Consider the following 15,995-nt stretch of genomic DNA (forward strand, 5'->3'; position numbering starts at 1 on the left):
GGGCATTCGACCGTAAAACAGGGCCAAATCCACATGTGCGACACAGTTCGCACCAGCAACCCCACATATGTGGGAAAGGCAGAGGAAGAATATTATTATTATTATTATTATTATTATTATTATTATTATTATTATTATTATTATTATTATTATTATTATTATTATTATTATTATTATTATTATTATTATTATTGGCTTCTGGATCCGCATGAATCCACCACTGTTACTTGGATCCAAGGACACTCATTTCCTTTTTAGGTATTCTATACCACCTAAACTCTGGAAGTCTGGACACCTATCAAAATAAAATTCTGGATGGGCCCCCCCAAAACTGAAATCCTGGCTACGCTACTGTGCTAATGGAAAACTGTCTTATAATTAAACTATAATCTTGTCAGAGACTAAAACTTCTTCTATTAAAATTCTAATTAAAAACAGTTCATATAAAATATTAGTGGAAAACCAAAGTGGTAATAATATAAAGCCAACGACATGAGTGCGTGAACACAAGCATAAACTTGATTGTCATGAATACAATCTTTCCAAGGCCGCTGATGAAATTTGTCAGCAAGTGAGACAGAAGCATCTGTTGAAAAATTGTAAGTGGCCCTTAGCACCGGTTGGTAATAACGCAATCAACACAACAGTAGATAACAAATAACAACTTCCACTTACATAAAACATTATTTCTGCATCTACTGACATTTTCTGGCAAGGTTTCAGCCATTTTTATTACCTATTGGTGTGCAGAATATCCAAATTGTGTTTATGAAGTCCCTCATTATGATAGGAGGATTGATGTTTGGTGTGTTGTTAGTGCAACATTTTTCTTTGGGCCAACAGTAAATGCAGAGAGGAAGATGACATTTTGGCGCCGTTATTCCATCAGTTAATGGAACGGGTGGACAAGATTTAGACCCTGCTCACACAATAGAAGATTCCCTTCTTACAATCTTGGAAGTGTTTGCAGACACAGTGATCAGTGCTGGTCTATTTCCCCCCTCATTCTCCAGATCTAACAGTATATGAATTTTACATGTGGGGTAAACTGAAAAAGAAAGTATATCAAACAAATCCTCACACACTGGCGGAACTGAAAGAAAATATTACGACTGAAATCAGAAACATTACAGTGGTAGAACTGAATCGCGTCAGCCAGTATATAGTTATCAGATGCAATACCTGTATAACCCAGGAAGGACAACACTTCCAGCATCCTTTTTAAGGTAAGATTTCATATAAGACTGCGTGCGTCATAAATTCGGCTGAGGCAGCTGTCGTAGGCCCGATTACAAACACCGTGCGTTCGGTCGTAGTTTATATGAGAAAGCCTGTAGTGGGTCTTTATCATTCCTTATCACCTTTAAAGGTACCAGTACTTACCTGTTTTCACACTCGTTAACAATTGTTTTAAACCCATCCTCCAGGTTGTTTACATTTTTATTTACCATTTTCTGCCAATCATAATTACTTTTTAGAAACACCTTCATGCCTTTCTTATCAGTAGTACTTCTTAATAGTCCTACTTTGGATGCAGGAATATTGGATGGAGGAGTTTTGTGTTCACATATAAATAGACACAATTGATAGGACATTCATTACACCTTTAATGGATTATGACTGACAGTTATTTACACAATAAATAACACACAAAAATAAATACTGTACAATAAACATTCTGTATATACATATCTTACATTTTAAAAAATCTCTTTCTAATGGCTTCTACACATTTAAAAACAACTTACAGTTCAGTGTTAACTTTTTGTGGTCTAATATTTCCAGAAATTAAAGTCAGAATCACAAATCTACAAAATCTGTGACAGGAGAAAAATTTAAAATAGTTATTAACAATGGAAGGCCTCTTATCATTGCCAGTTGTGACAGATGATCACTGCTAGATTATGATTACAATCACAAACTGGACCTGTTATTCACTCTCTTTCATTTGGGACAGTGACATTTTTTAGTGTGTTAATGTCTGTAAAATAATGCACATAATATGGTAGCAATAGAAATGAGATTCATTAGAACTATGAATCAAAGGACTAAATCAGAAATGAGGTAAACAGGAAGGTAGCTGGCTCTCTATTACCGGTGTAATAAAGAATCATGGATTTCAGTGGTATGAGCACATTTTGAGAATGAAGAGCGAGAGACCTGCCAAACAATACTTCGACCTTACTCTCTAGCTAGGGAAAGGCCAAGGAAATGCTGGCCCCACAGTGAAATCAGGTGTGGAGGACAAAGGTCTCGGATGGGAAGATGTTCTGGAACAGAAGATGTATGGAGACGGAAGAGATTGTGAGCGCTTGTACACCACACCTGGGAAAATGGAGTTGGAAAATGATGATGATGATGATGATGATGATGATGACGATGATGACGATGATGATGAATATGGTAGCATAGGCAGTTGGTCTGATGAATGGTATACAGCATTTCATAGTGAAATAGTGTCAGATTTGTTTAAGATAAATTCAAACATTTCAGCAATTATTACTGAAGTGTACACTGAACTCTAACATAATTACTTATACACTTCTTCATAATATTCTTCAGTTCATAAATAAATCTATATATTGAATGAGTTTACTAAATCTGTCCGTCCATTGTACCAAACAGATTTGCTTCATTTTTGTTTTATTCTCTCCAGAATTACCTGCTGGTGAATCATGAGACACTGATAGGTCTCTAAGTTCAGCCAACTTTGGGCAATCACAAAATCAAATCATTGAATGATCACTCCAGTAATTGCAGGCGAAGGCTTACTCTAACCCGCAATATAATCTGTACTTAGCGGATTGGTGGAAATGATTAAAGCTGCAGGACCTATTGGAATGTAGTGGCTGTATAGAATAATGAAGATAGTATGGACGTATGGACTGACAGAGAGATTCCTGATGATTGGACAAGGGAAATTATTGTACCTATTTTTAAAAAAGGTAATAAGGCACTTTGTGCAAACTACAGAGGCATAGCATTACTGTGTCATTGCATGAAGATTTATGAAAAGATAATCTTACAAAAAATCAAGAACAAGATAGATTCATAATTAACAGAAGAACAATAAGGATTTAGACCTGGAAGATCAACTATTGATGCCATATTTACAGCTAGACAAGTAGTAGAAAAGAAATGGTAATTTGGGAAAGACATCACAGTTGCATTCATGGATATACCAAGGCTTATGACATTTAGAAGAGAAGAGATATGGAAAGGGCTGAATAGAATGAAACTGTCAAGAGAAATGCAATTCAGAATTAGAAACATGTATAACAAATGTCTGAACTGTGTTATAATAGATGGCAAAAAATCAGAATGGTTTAGAACAGACAGAGGAGTTCAACAAGGAAGTGTACTTTCACCCGTGCTCTTTAATATAGTGATGGACAACACCATGAGGAAAGTTCGCCAAGGGTCAACAGTAAATGATATGAAAGTCATAGCATATGCAAATGATGTGATGATATGGGAAGAAAATTAGCACAAAATGAAAGAAGAACTAAATACCTGGCAATTGAAAGGGAAATTGAAGAAGCAGGCATGGAAATAATTTTAACGAAAAGTGAGGTAATGAAAATCAGTAGAGAAAACAAAAAAAATTAAGAATGTTAGGTGTAATGGAAAAATTCTTCTAGAAGTCGATGCTTTTAATTACCTAGGAAGTAAGCTAACTGGGAAAGGAAACATCAAGGAAGAAATTTCAGAGAAGATAGGAAATTGCTCAAAATTTTATTACTGTGAATCAGACATAATTAGAAATTGGAAAGTACCTACCAAGGCAAAAATCATAATATATTTATATATATGATATTATTTGCCTAAGGATCAAATGTTGGTCTTGGACAAATCGTCGCCATAAGACCTATCTGTGTCGGTGCGACGTAAAGCAACTAGCTAGATGGTCTTGGACAAAAAAAGATCTGAGTAGATTAAAAGTGACTTTATCCATTCCTAACCTGTGAACAAGGTGCTGCAAGGGAAATGGATAGGACAAGGAGGTCCTGTTTCTTGGCCCACCAGATCACTGGATTTAATGCCGTTAGACTTTTTCTTGTGGAGGAATTTAAAAAACATTGTTCACACTCAAGTGCCCGAAAACCCTGACCAGCTCTGGTAACACATCACAGATGCCTGGAAAGGTTCAGTGCACAAGGCGATCTATTGGACACCAGGCCTGAATGTGCATAAACCAAAATGGTCATCACATCAAACATTTCTTTCTTTCTTTCTAACTCTGTGTACCCTCCAGGGTTGGTTTTTCCCTCAGACTCAGCAAGGGATCCCAACTCTACTGCCTCAAGGGCAGTGTCCTGAAGTGTGAGTGTTTGGGTCAGGGGATACACCTGGGGAGGAGGACCAGTACCTTGTCCAGGCGGCCTCACCTGCTATGCTTCTTTTTTTTTTTTGCTACTTGCTTTACGTTGCACTGACACAGATAGGTCTTATGGCGATGATTGGACAGGGAAGGCCTAGGAGTGGGAAGGAATCGGCCGTGGCCTTAATTAAAGTACAGCCCCAGCATTTGCCTGGTGTGAAAATGGGAAACCACAGAAAACCATCTTCAGGGCTGGCGACAGTGGGGTTTGAGCCTACTATCTCCCGAATACTGGATACTGGCCGCACTTAAGCGACTGCAGCTATCGAGCTCGGTCCTACTATGCTTAACAGTGTCCTTGTGAGTTGGGGGGGGGAATGGAAAGATTGGAAGGGATAGAGAAGGAAGGGAAGGGATAATAAAGGAAGTGGAAGGGAAGCGGCTGTGGCCTTAAGTTAGGTACCATCCTGGCATTTGCCTGGAGGATAAGTGGGAAACCATGGAAAACAACTTCGATGATGGCTGAGGAGGGAATCGAACCCCCCTCTTCTCAGTTGACCTCCCAAGGCTGAGTGGACCTCGTTCCAGCCCTCGTACAACTTTTCAAATTTTGTGGCAGATCTGGGAATCGAACCCGGGCCTCCAGGGGTGGCAGTTAATCACATTTGTGAATTCATAATCTTTTAAAAGGTTTTATGTTAAATGGAACAACAATTTTACTGAATCAACTGACTACACTCAGAACAAATGATGGCGTTATAACGAGGGGTGACTGTATAACAAGGACATTTAGTTATCAAAGGATATTATTTTAAAGCAATGACAACATTTAAGCATAAAGGAACAAGGCTGCGACTTATGTACATTCAGTGTTTAAGCATAGTGAAGAAACACTGCAAGGAATCAGTGATTTCAACACTGGAGATAAGAGGAGAAGACATTTTCAACCAATTAGAGCGAGTTTCCATTTTAATTTTTCAAGGACCTCATTTTTGGTAGTTTTCTTTATATAAGGTTATTTTAAATCAGTTCATTAATATTAACTGGAAAAAAGTGCTGTTAACTTGGGTTTCAGTCCCTTTACTTTCTCTTTTGTAGATAAGTTTCTCTGACTCTAACTTACAGTTCTATTGAAACTCTTAGCCTATATTATTATAGTGAATTACAGTTTGTAAGCAACAACAGAAGTTCTCAACCATTCAAAAAAACCTGACTTTAACCATGAACAGTCATATTATAAGAAACTTTTTTCAAGTACTTGGGTCGCATGTTCTCCTAGGACAGTAGCATAGCCAGGATCGACTGATGGGGGGAAGTTATAGTTACAAAATGATGATAGAACACAACAAAGGTGCTTGTGTGTGTGCATATGCAAGACTTGTCATTATAAGGACACTGATACAAGTGAAATATGTTGATATTAATATTCATGTTCAGTTTACAATCTAAAATCCAACTTTCGAGGCTTTTTAGAAAATATGTTCAAAAGATCTGTCAGTTCTACGATTATGTCTCTGAAGGTTTATTTTCTTTTTGTAAAATTTCCATGGGATAGGGATTCTAACCCCAGTAACCCCTGCCCCTCCCCTTGGCTATGCCCCTGTCCTGGGGTGGATGTACAAAGTTCCCATGGAGCTTGACACTCTATCCCTTACCTTTCTAAATCAAGTTTTTTCAAGAGTCCACCTTCACAACTTCACAACTAAGACACATTTTTTCGTTACAGACCCTCAATCAGTCAACATCAATCATTAAATTGAAGCAACAAGACTACAACATTTTGTCATAATGACTTTGAGAAGTCCCCTCTTCAAACATAATTTCATCATTTTAAGCACCACAAGTAACATTCAGCTAACAGATCATCTAATATCTTACAAATATGCCAAGAAAATTTAAGTCCTAAGGTGACGCTCAAGTTCGCGAACATTCCAGTGACAGCACGCAAATCAGATATTCAAGATCAAATAACCCAACCAACCAGGAGAACATGCTCATGGATATTAAAGACTGATTAATTCAAACCAGTTAATGTCATTCAAAAGTTATAAAACATAACAATTAGGTTTTTTAAAATGTTCAACAAGTGTAGACTCAGTTTTTAAACAGAATAATTTGTATGTAATCTGAATGTTTTTTTATATATAGCACATTTCACCAGTGAAAATAATTCAAATCAGTCGGATGTTTCCACAGACCACATATTTACACAAAAACATAATTTATTTAAAAAGAATCCATGTTAGCTTGACAATTTTAAGTATTTTATCAGTAAACAAATACACAAGACCCTCGCTATTTTGATCTTAGAGTATAGGAACAGCAGCTGAAGGTGCCTAAAAATATAGGCGAAACATATCCCACTTAAGGAAATAATGTTAATTTTTTTTATATAAATCAATTAAAACATATTGTATTGAAAAGGTGGACTCAAAAAATAAAAAATAAAAACCCACTATTTAGAAAGGTATACATAGCTCAATGTGGATCCAACGATTAGAGTACCGGTATATAACTTGTAACTCCACCTCTTACCCCCAGAGGAAGATATCAGTATCATTGACTACACATAGCAAGTGTAAGCAAGACATTGCAGGCAAGTTTGTCTGCATTTCTGTTCTTTACCACTATACTGTCTTCCATACTTACTTCATTAATCAAAAGAATAAGGTATAAATAAGGTAAAAATATAGGCAAAACATGTCCCGCTTAAGACATAATAATGTAAATTTTTTATATAAATCAGTAAAAACATATTGTATTGAAAAGGTGGACTCTTAAAAAAGATTTCCACTTCAGTGAGGACCGTGAGCGTATGGTGATGATCTCTTCTTCCTAGTGACTTACCTTACTTGCTCACATAATTACCAACTGTTGATTATGCATTCCAAGGTGTGTATATTGATTATCAAGTGTGCATAGGATAGAACTTCTCAAAGGGAACCCCTTGTGGATGGGGTTAGTAAAATGCATCCATGGTATCCCCTGCCTGTCATAAGATGTGACTGAAATGGGGACCAGGGACTCTCAACTAGACAGCAGGTTTCGGCAACCACAGTTCTCTTAGCATTGCTCCCACTTTTTTCTGGGAATCTGCTACCTTTCATCCCTCCTATGTGACCTTCCTTTGTCCACTTTTGTTCTCTTCTGAACTCGAGTGTCAGGTTTGCAAGGCCCTCTATGTCCCTTCCCTTTCTTTTACCGATATTTTCATTACTTGTATTGTTGGACCTCTTCCGATTAGTATAAGGCATGATCAAAATATTTCCCTTTGAGGGCGTTGCTGCAGCAGACATGCAACATAGTGCAACTTTGATGCGGGCATATAAGCACGGACATTTAGGCAGAGGGAATAGTGTGGCAGTCGTATTGTGCCAAGGAGCGTGCGTTAAATGTGGCCACATTGAACTATGGTGACGTTATTACCAAATGCATCCAAACAGGACCAACATGCTGTTAGTTTGTTCTTGGGTGCCAAAGGACAAACACCGGTGGACATCCATCAGAAAATGAAGAATGTGTATGGGGCAGCATGTCTGTCGAAAATCACCATTGTCGAATGGTGCACCAAGTTCTGTGCGGCTCGTGTTTCGAAACAAGACAGTGGTCGATCTGGGAGGCCATGCAGAAGGAACGACAACTCAAGTGGGAAACACTCGAGCACCCGCCCTATAGTCCTCATTTCTCCCCATACGATTATCATGCTTTTCGTCCCCTCAAAAAGGCCTTGAAACGTTGACACTTCCTGACGGATGAGGATGTGCAGCAGGTGGTTACAGATTTCTTCATGCAGCACGACACAGTATTTTACCACAGGGGGTTCTTCAACCTGGTGCGTCAGTGGGATGAGTGCCTCAATGCTCACGGAAGTTTTGCCTGATTGGTATCACAATTCAGGACTGTATGGCTGTTGAACAGAAACTTTTCTATGACCCGTTATATTAATAGCGGATGGTTGCCCAGTTGTACTTTCTCTTGAAACATTGAATACCACCATCTCTTTCAAAGGGAAAATGTCCCCACATAGCAGTGACACTGGACCATTGGTCAACAGCAAAGGAGTTCTTATTGCTCTGTAGTTGGTAATGAAGTTTGTCGTTGTTGAATTCTAAGAGTGACACTATATTTAATCAGTTTCAGACATTGGCAGTGGGGTGTATTGAAATGTCTCATGATATCTGATATTTTGCTATGAAAGTAAATATATTTCTGGGGTGGGCTGGTGGATCCCTAACGTTGGCAATGAACACATCCCACTCTCCCTCACATTCCTTTTTAATTCATGCTGAGAGGTTATTGTATACCTTTACCCATTCATGTTATCTTTCTCAAAGGAAACATCACAAACCCTTGTGTGAAGAGTCTGAGGAAAAGTATAGATTTGTTACAAAACCAGCCAACTACATTTTTTCTTCCACAATAACTAATAGTCCTTAAAACTCTTTGGCAAGGTTAAGCTTGAATTTATTTTTAAATCTGTCCCTGAAATAATCACTTTCTTAATTATTGTCCACAGTCTAATGGGTTGACAGATTTTGCTCTCCTCTGAAAAGAAAAAAATCAGATGGATATTGTCTGTTTGTAACCAAGCTACTCATTTGAAAAGACTCTAACAATGGTTTACATCCATTACACCATGGTTCAGATTTTCTAATTTATAAAATGACAAACAATGGATTGGTAGCCTAACTTCAGTATTATAAGTTAGATATAATGCAAGAAATATGCAATCTCATGCAAAATGGTTTGAGAACTCTGTGATAAAAATTACCCCCCTAGGGTTACCTTTGACTTTGAAATGCATAAATGATTTACATAGTATCTCTAATAATATAAACAGTCTCCAGTTTATATAAACATGCTGGATATTCTTTGGTAACATCAGGCATCAAGCAGCCTCCCATTCTCAATAATCATCACCACCATCAAATCCATAATCATCATAATCATCGTTGACTCCTGGGGGTACAAATATTCCTCCCATGAAGTTAGATATTCCTTCACCAAATCCAAGGGAGGTGGCGATGCCATACACCACTCGTAAGAATAACAGGCGGAGAAAGTTGAACAAGCTTGTTTCTCGTGACTGAATTTGCTTTTCCTTCTTAGCTTTTTTACTGCGACATTCACAACCAATCTGCAACAATAAAATGAAATTTGTTATTTATTTTCTTAGTCATATGGAAAAGGGAATCTCATTGTTATCAAAGAATAACCTTGACCTACAGACATACAATTAATAGAAGCACGGTGAGACCCCAGTGAACTGGGCAAAATTGAGAAAATCAACAGATTCAAGTACCTGGGGGCTTTGACTGTCCTAAAATGAAGGCAGGGGATGGTCAAAATTTATGCATGCTCTAGTTCTGTTATAACGTGTGATTCAACCGCTCCTTCCAGTGTAGTTTTACGCATCCTGCAATATTAATTCTGTTCTGAAAACATCTGCCCTGCCGGTATGCTCAGACAATACAACTGGATATCTTGATAGATGCCGTACTATTATACTCGTATTAAACACTGAAAGGCATGCGTGTGCCTTCTAGATTATATGAATCTTACATGCCGGCAAAACACTAAATTGATATTGTGACTGCAGTAAACCTAATACATGCTATAAGCTGCTCAGTGTGCCATACAGAACCGTAGTTGGTACAGGTGTGGCAGAGAGGGCTTAAGTGTGAGGTGCAAGGCTCGAGTCCGGGGCTAAGATTCCATATTTTTGAAATATTTGTTTAATACATACCGCATGCAATGTAAGTTCAATAGCCACTTTCATCCAAATTGTTTGTGAAATAATGTGTTTGTGGCCCTAAGAAGGGCTAATGAGTTAGCAGGCCGGACACATACGGACTGGAAATAATAGGAACACTCAACTGCCCTGAGAATGTTTTATTGCAGTAAATGCTTGATGTGTCCACCTCTGTGGTGTAGTGGTTAGTGTGATTAACTGCCACCCCTGGAGGCCCGGGTTCGATTCCCAGATCTGCCACGAAATTTGAAAAGTGGTACGAGGGCTGGAACGGGGTCCACTCAGCCTTGAGGCAGTAGAGATGGGATCCCTTGCTTAGTCTGAGGGAAAAAACAATCCTGGAGGGTACATGGAGTAAGAAAGAAAGAAATGCTTGATGTGATGACCATTTTGGTTTATGCACATTCAGGCCTGGTGTCCAATAGATCATCTTGCGCACTGAAGCATTCCAGGTGTAATTGCTCAGCATGCGTCTGTGATGAGTTACCAGAGGTGGTTGGGGTTAGATGTATGGCTTTTTAGGCGTTTGCTCTATTAACCAGTGTTTCGTCTTAGGTCTGACACCAGACCCTTCAGAGTGGGATGTGTCAGACCCCACCCACTGACGCTGGGTACATGCAGGTGAACGTGCGTGCGAGAAAGTTTCATTCCCCACCCTGAAGGGGTGGGGCAGGCCACTTGAAGGATTACACCCTCCCTCTGGCCAAGAGCTTGAGCGGGGTGGAGGAGATGTGTGGAAAGTGGGAGGTGGGAAAAGGTGATGTGAAAAAATTTGGGGGTAGAGGGCTCTTAGCTAAGTGAGGTGTAATGATACATATACCTTTATTAGTAGATTATGAATTAAGTACAATACAAGTGAATCATACAGTTATACAGAGAAACTAGATTTAAAGAGTTGCACTAGGAAAAAAGTGGAGAGCGAAGAGGTGATAAAAGGAGAAGAAGATGAAGGCAAACTTATCAGAAGCCTATTTATGAAGCACAGTCTGATAACTGCATACGGGAGACAAAACTCCACAATGGAAATAATGCCCACCTAGCAATTCCGAATGGAAATTCTAAGTTCCCATGGAGGGAATTAGATATTTTTCCACCAACAGAGCATATCAAAAATCAGATCAACAATTAGATGTATGGCTTTTCAGGCATTTGCTCTATTAACCAGCGTTTCGTCTTAGGTCTGACACCAGACCCTTCAGAGTGGGATGTGTCAGACCCCACCCACCGACGCTGGGTGCATGCAGGTGAACTTATCAGAAGCCTATTTATGAGGCACAGTCTGATAACTGCATATGGGAGACACGTGGTTGGGGTTTTTGGGCACTTGAGTTTGAACAATACTTTTCAAATGCCTCCACAAGAAGAAGTCTAACGGCGTTAAATCCGGTGATCTGGTGGGCCAAGAAACAGGACCTCCTTGTCCTATCCATTTCCCTGGCAGCACCTCGTTCACATGGTTAGGAATGCGTAAAGTCGAATGTGGCAGAGCATCATCCTGTTGCAATCACATTGTAAAAACCATCATGCAAGGGCACATCCCCTAGCAGCAGTAGGAGTTTACATCAGAGGGATATGTGATGATAAAAATTGGTTCATGAGTAGCCAGTATGGATTTAGAAAGAAATTTTCTTGTGAGGCACAACTGGTGGGATTTCAGCAGGACATGTCAGATCAGTTGGATTCAGGAGGTCAGTTAGATGGCATAGCCATAGATCTTTCCAGAGCCTTTGATAGAGTGGAACATGGAATACTATTAAAGAAATTGGAGGGAATAGGATTGGACATAAGGGTTACATACATACATACATACATACATACATACATACATACATACATATATACATACATACATTATCATTATAGACTGTTATGCCTTTCAGCGTTCAGTCTGCAAGCCTCTGAGAATTTACTAAACGTCGCCACAATCCTCGATTTGCAACTAGTGTTGTGGCCTCATTTAGTTCTATACCTCTTATCTTTAAATCGTTAGAAACCGAGTCTAACCATCGTCGTCTTGGTCTCCCTCTACTTCTCTTACCCTCCATAACAGAGTCCATTATTCTCCTAGGTAACCTATCCTCCTCCATTCGTCTCACATGACCCCACCACCGAAGTCGGTTTATGCGTACAGCTTCATCCATTGAGTTCATTCCTAAATTAGCCTTTATCTCCTCATTCCGAATACCCTCTTGCCATTGTTCCCACCTGTTTGTACCAACAATCATTCTTGCTACTTTCATGTCTGTTACTTCTAACTTATGAATAAGATATCCTGAGTCCACCCAGCTTTCGCTCCCGTAAAGCAAAGTTGGTCTGAAAACAGACCGATGTAAAGATAGTTTCGTCTGGGAGCTGACTTCCTTCTTACAGAATACTGCTGATCGCAACTGCGAGCTCACTGCATTAGCTTTACTACACCTTGATTCAATCTCACTTACTATATTACCATCCTGGGAGAACACACAACCTAAATACTTGAAATTATCGACCTGTTCTAGCTTTGTATCACCAATCTGACATTCAATTCTGTTGAATTTCTTACCTACTGACATCAATTTAGTCTTCGAGAGGCTAATTTTCATACCATACTCATTGCACCTATTTTCTAGTTCCAAGATATTAGACTGCAGGCTTTTGGCACAGTCTGCCATTAAGACCAAGTCGTCAGCATAGGCCAGGCTGCTTACTACATTTCCACCTAACTGAATCCCTCCCTGCCATTTTATACCTTTCAGCAGATGATCCATGTAAACTATGAACAGCAAAGGTGAAAGATTACAGCCTTGTCTAACTCCTGTAAGTACCCTGAACCAAGAACTCATTCTACCATCAATTCTCACTGAGCCCAATTGTCAACATAAATGCCTTTGATTGATTTTAATAATCTACCTTTAATTCCATAGCCCCCAAGTATGGCGAACATCTTTTCCCTCGGTACCCTGTCGTATGCTTTCTCTAGATCTACGAAACATAAACACGACTGCCTATTCCTCTCGTAGCATTTTTCAATAACCTGGCGCATACTGAAAATCTGATCCTGACGCCTCTCTGTGGTCTGAAACCACACTGGTTTTCATCCAACTTCCTCTCAACGACTGATCGCACCCTCCCTTCCAAGATGCCAGTGAATACTTTGCCTGGTATACTAATCAATGAGATACCTCGATAGTTGTTGCAATCCTTCCTGTTTCCTTGCTTGTAGATAGGTGCAATTACTGCTTTTGTCCAATCTGAAGGTACCTTACCAACACTCCACGCTAATTTGACTACTCTATGAAGCCATTTCATCCCTGCCTTCCCACTATACTTCACCATTTCAGGTCTAATTTCATCTATTCCTGCTGCCTTATGACAATGGAGTTTATTTACTATCCTTTCCACTTCCTCAAGCATAATTTCACCAACATAATTTTCCTCCTCCTCATGAGCTTGGCTGTTTGCAACACCACCATGATGATTTCCTTTTACATTGAGAAGATGTTCAAAATATTCCCTCCACCTCTCCAGTGATTCCCTGGGGTCTATTATGAGTTCACCTGAATTACTCAAAACACTGTTCATTTCCTTTTTCCGTTCCTTCCTAAGATTTTTTATTACTGTCCAGAAAGGTTTCCCTGCTGCTTCCCACGACTTCTTTTTGGATTCAACAACTATTTGTTTCGCTCTGTTTCTTTCATCTACGTACCAATCCCTGTCTGCCTCGGCCCTTGTTTGGAGCCATTTCTGATAAGCCTTCTTTTTACGTTTACAGGCTGCTCTCACTTCATCATTCCACCAAGATGTTCGCCTTTTCCCATCTTTACACACAGTTGTTCCTAGGCATTCCATTGCTGTTTCTACTACAGCATCCCTGTATGCCACCCATTCACTTTCTATATCCTGAACCTGCTTACTGTCTACTGTTCGAAACTTCTCACTAATCATATCCATGTACTTCTGTCTAATTTCCTCGTCCTGGAGATTTTCTACCCTTATTCGTTTGCAGACAGATTTCACTTTCTCTACCCTAGGCCTAGAGATACTTAGTTCACTACAGATCAGATAGTGGTCTGTATCATCGAAAAATCCGCGAAAAACTCTTACATTCCTAACAGATTTCCTGAATTCAAAGTCTGTTAAGATATAGTCTATTATGGATCTGGTACCCCTAGCCTCCCATGTGTAGCGGTGAATAGCCTTATGCTTGAAGAAAGTCTTCGTAACAGCTAAACCCATGGATAAAATCATTTCTAAATTCAAGGGTTCAGAAAGTCAAAGTAGGAAATAATGTATCACAGGAAGAGAAAGTTTGGAAGGGAATTGCACAGGGTAGTATAATCGGTCCGTTACTTTTCTTAACATATGCAAACGATTTAGGCAACAATATAACATCAAAAATAAGATTGTATGCAGATGACATCATTGTTTGTAGGGAAATGAGGATTGTTCAGAATTATAAAGGGACCTTGACAATATCCAACAATGGATTGAAGAGAATATGAAGGTTAATGGAGGCAATATAACCTGTTACAACATTTACAAACAGGAGCTTAAAAACTGAATTTAATTATACTTTGGATGAGGTAATTGTCCCAAAAGATGGCAAGTGCAAATACTTAGGTGTGGGATTTGAAAGTAATTTGCACTGGAAGGGTCATGTTGATGACATTGTTGGGAAAGCATACAGATCGTTACATGTCATAATGAGGCTACTTAAAGGATGCAACAAACAATTAAAAGAGATAAGTTACTTAAATGTGATTTGTCCATTATTGGAATATGCAAACAGTGTTGTGATCCTCACCAGGAATATCTAATAAAAGAAATAGATGGCGTGCAGAGGAAAGCAGCAAGATTTGTAACAGGGGATTTCAGAGAAAAAGTAGTGTATCAGAAATGTTAGAGAAATTTGGGTGGGAAGCTTTAAGTCAGAGAAGAGAGAAAACTAGACTTATAGAATTATATAGAGCCTATACAGGAGAGGAAGCATTGGGGAGAAATCCGTGAGAGGCTTCAGTTGGAAAATAATTACATCAGCAGGGCTGACCACAAGTATAAAATGAAAAGGGATTATAGCCGAAGCAATTGGGGTAAGTTTTCATTCACTGGGAAGGGTGTGAAGGAGTGGAACAGTTTGCCAGGGAAAGTGTTTGACCCTTTTCCAAAATCTGAATGGATATTCAATGCAGCGGGTCTTTATGCATGTTAGGTGCCAAAATAAGTAAAAAAGAAATGCAATGTAAATTTTAATCCTATACCAGTTGTATAGTATTATTTGTAGTGATTCCACATACTGTATATGAGTTGATTATGTTTGTAAGTACAGAAGATACAGAAAATACAGAGTAGAATTTTGTAAATAATATAAATTTATTAAGGATGAGTGGTGCGTTTAATAGAAAAGCTGTTAAGTGTAAATTATATAATACTGTATTTTAGGGAAATGTCCTCTTCTCTTCTTAATTTAAAATTTAGTGATTGATAATAATGTATTTTTGTGTACCATTTGCCACCGAGGTAGAAAACCTTATTTGCAAATAAAATTATTTTGATTTTGATAATAGTAACTATTCCAAGGATGTTTTCACCAATTGAAACATATTGGCCTGTATTGTGAACAATTAGGGTCAGGATAAAGCTTCATGGTACATGAAAAAGCAGTTGGAACTCTGAAATACACACCCAAAAAGATTCATGTTTAAGTGTTGCTTTTATGATAATATTTTCATTCATTCTGAAATACACCAGTCACAATTATACTGACAGCAGATGTATTTACAAATATCACAAACAGAACTCCGGTGTAACATTCTGCAAATTTTACCGTCTTTTGTATGATATACAATATGTTACCAGCTTCAATGAAAATACTCTTACAGAACAAATTAAGTGATTCGCATGTACCGAAGGCCAGTGGCCAGTGCAACGGGACTCACAGAACAA

The 15,995-nt window shown here is 38.7% G+C and overlaps 1 protein-coding gene across 1 annotated transcript in view; it reads right to left on the reverse strand.

Moving 5' to 3' along the window:
• Positions 1-1,583: 1,583 nt before the first annotated feature.
• The window catches only part of LOC136873332 (uncharacterized), a 147,451-nt gene continuing 133,039 nt past the window's right edge, over positions 1,584-15,995 (reverse strand). Inside the window, exon 3 of the mRNA XM_067146696.2 lies at positions 1,584-9,458. Within this exon, the coding sequence (XP_067002797.1) occupies positions 9,228-9,458 (231 nt within the window). The 3' untranslated portion in view covers positions 1,584-9,227. The remainder of the gene's footprint in view (positions 9,459-15,995) is intronic.

The sequence above is a fragment of the Anabrus simplex genome, chromosome 1 (assembly GCF_040414725.1).
Source record: "Anabrus simplex isolate iqAnaSimp1 chromosome 1, ASM4041472v1, whole genome shotgun sequence".
In the NCBI taxonomy this organism is placed as follows: Eukaryota; Metazoa; Arthropoda; class Insecta; order Orthoptera; family Tettigoniidae; genus Anabrus; species Anabrus simplex.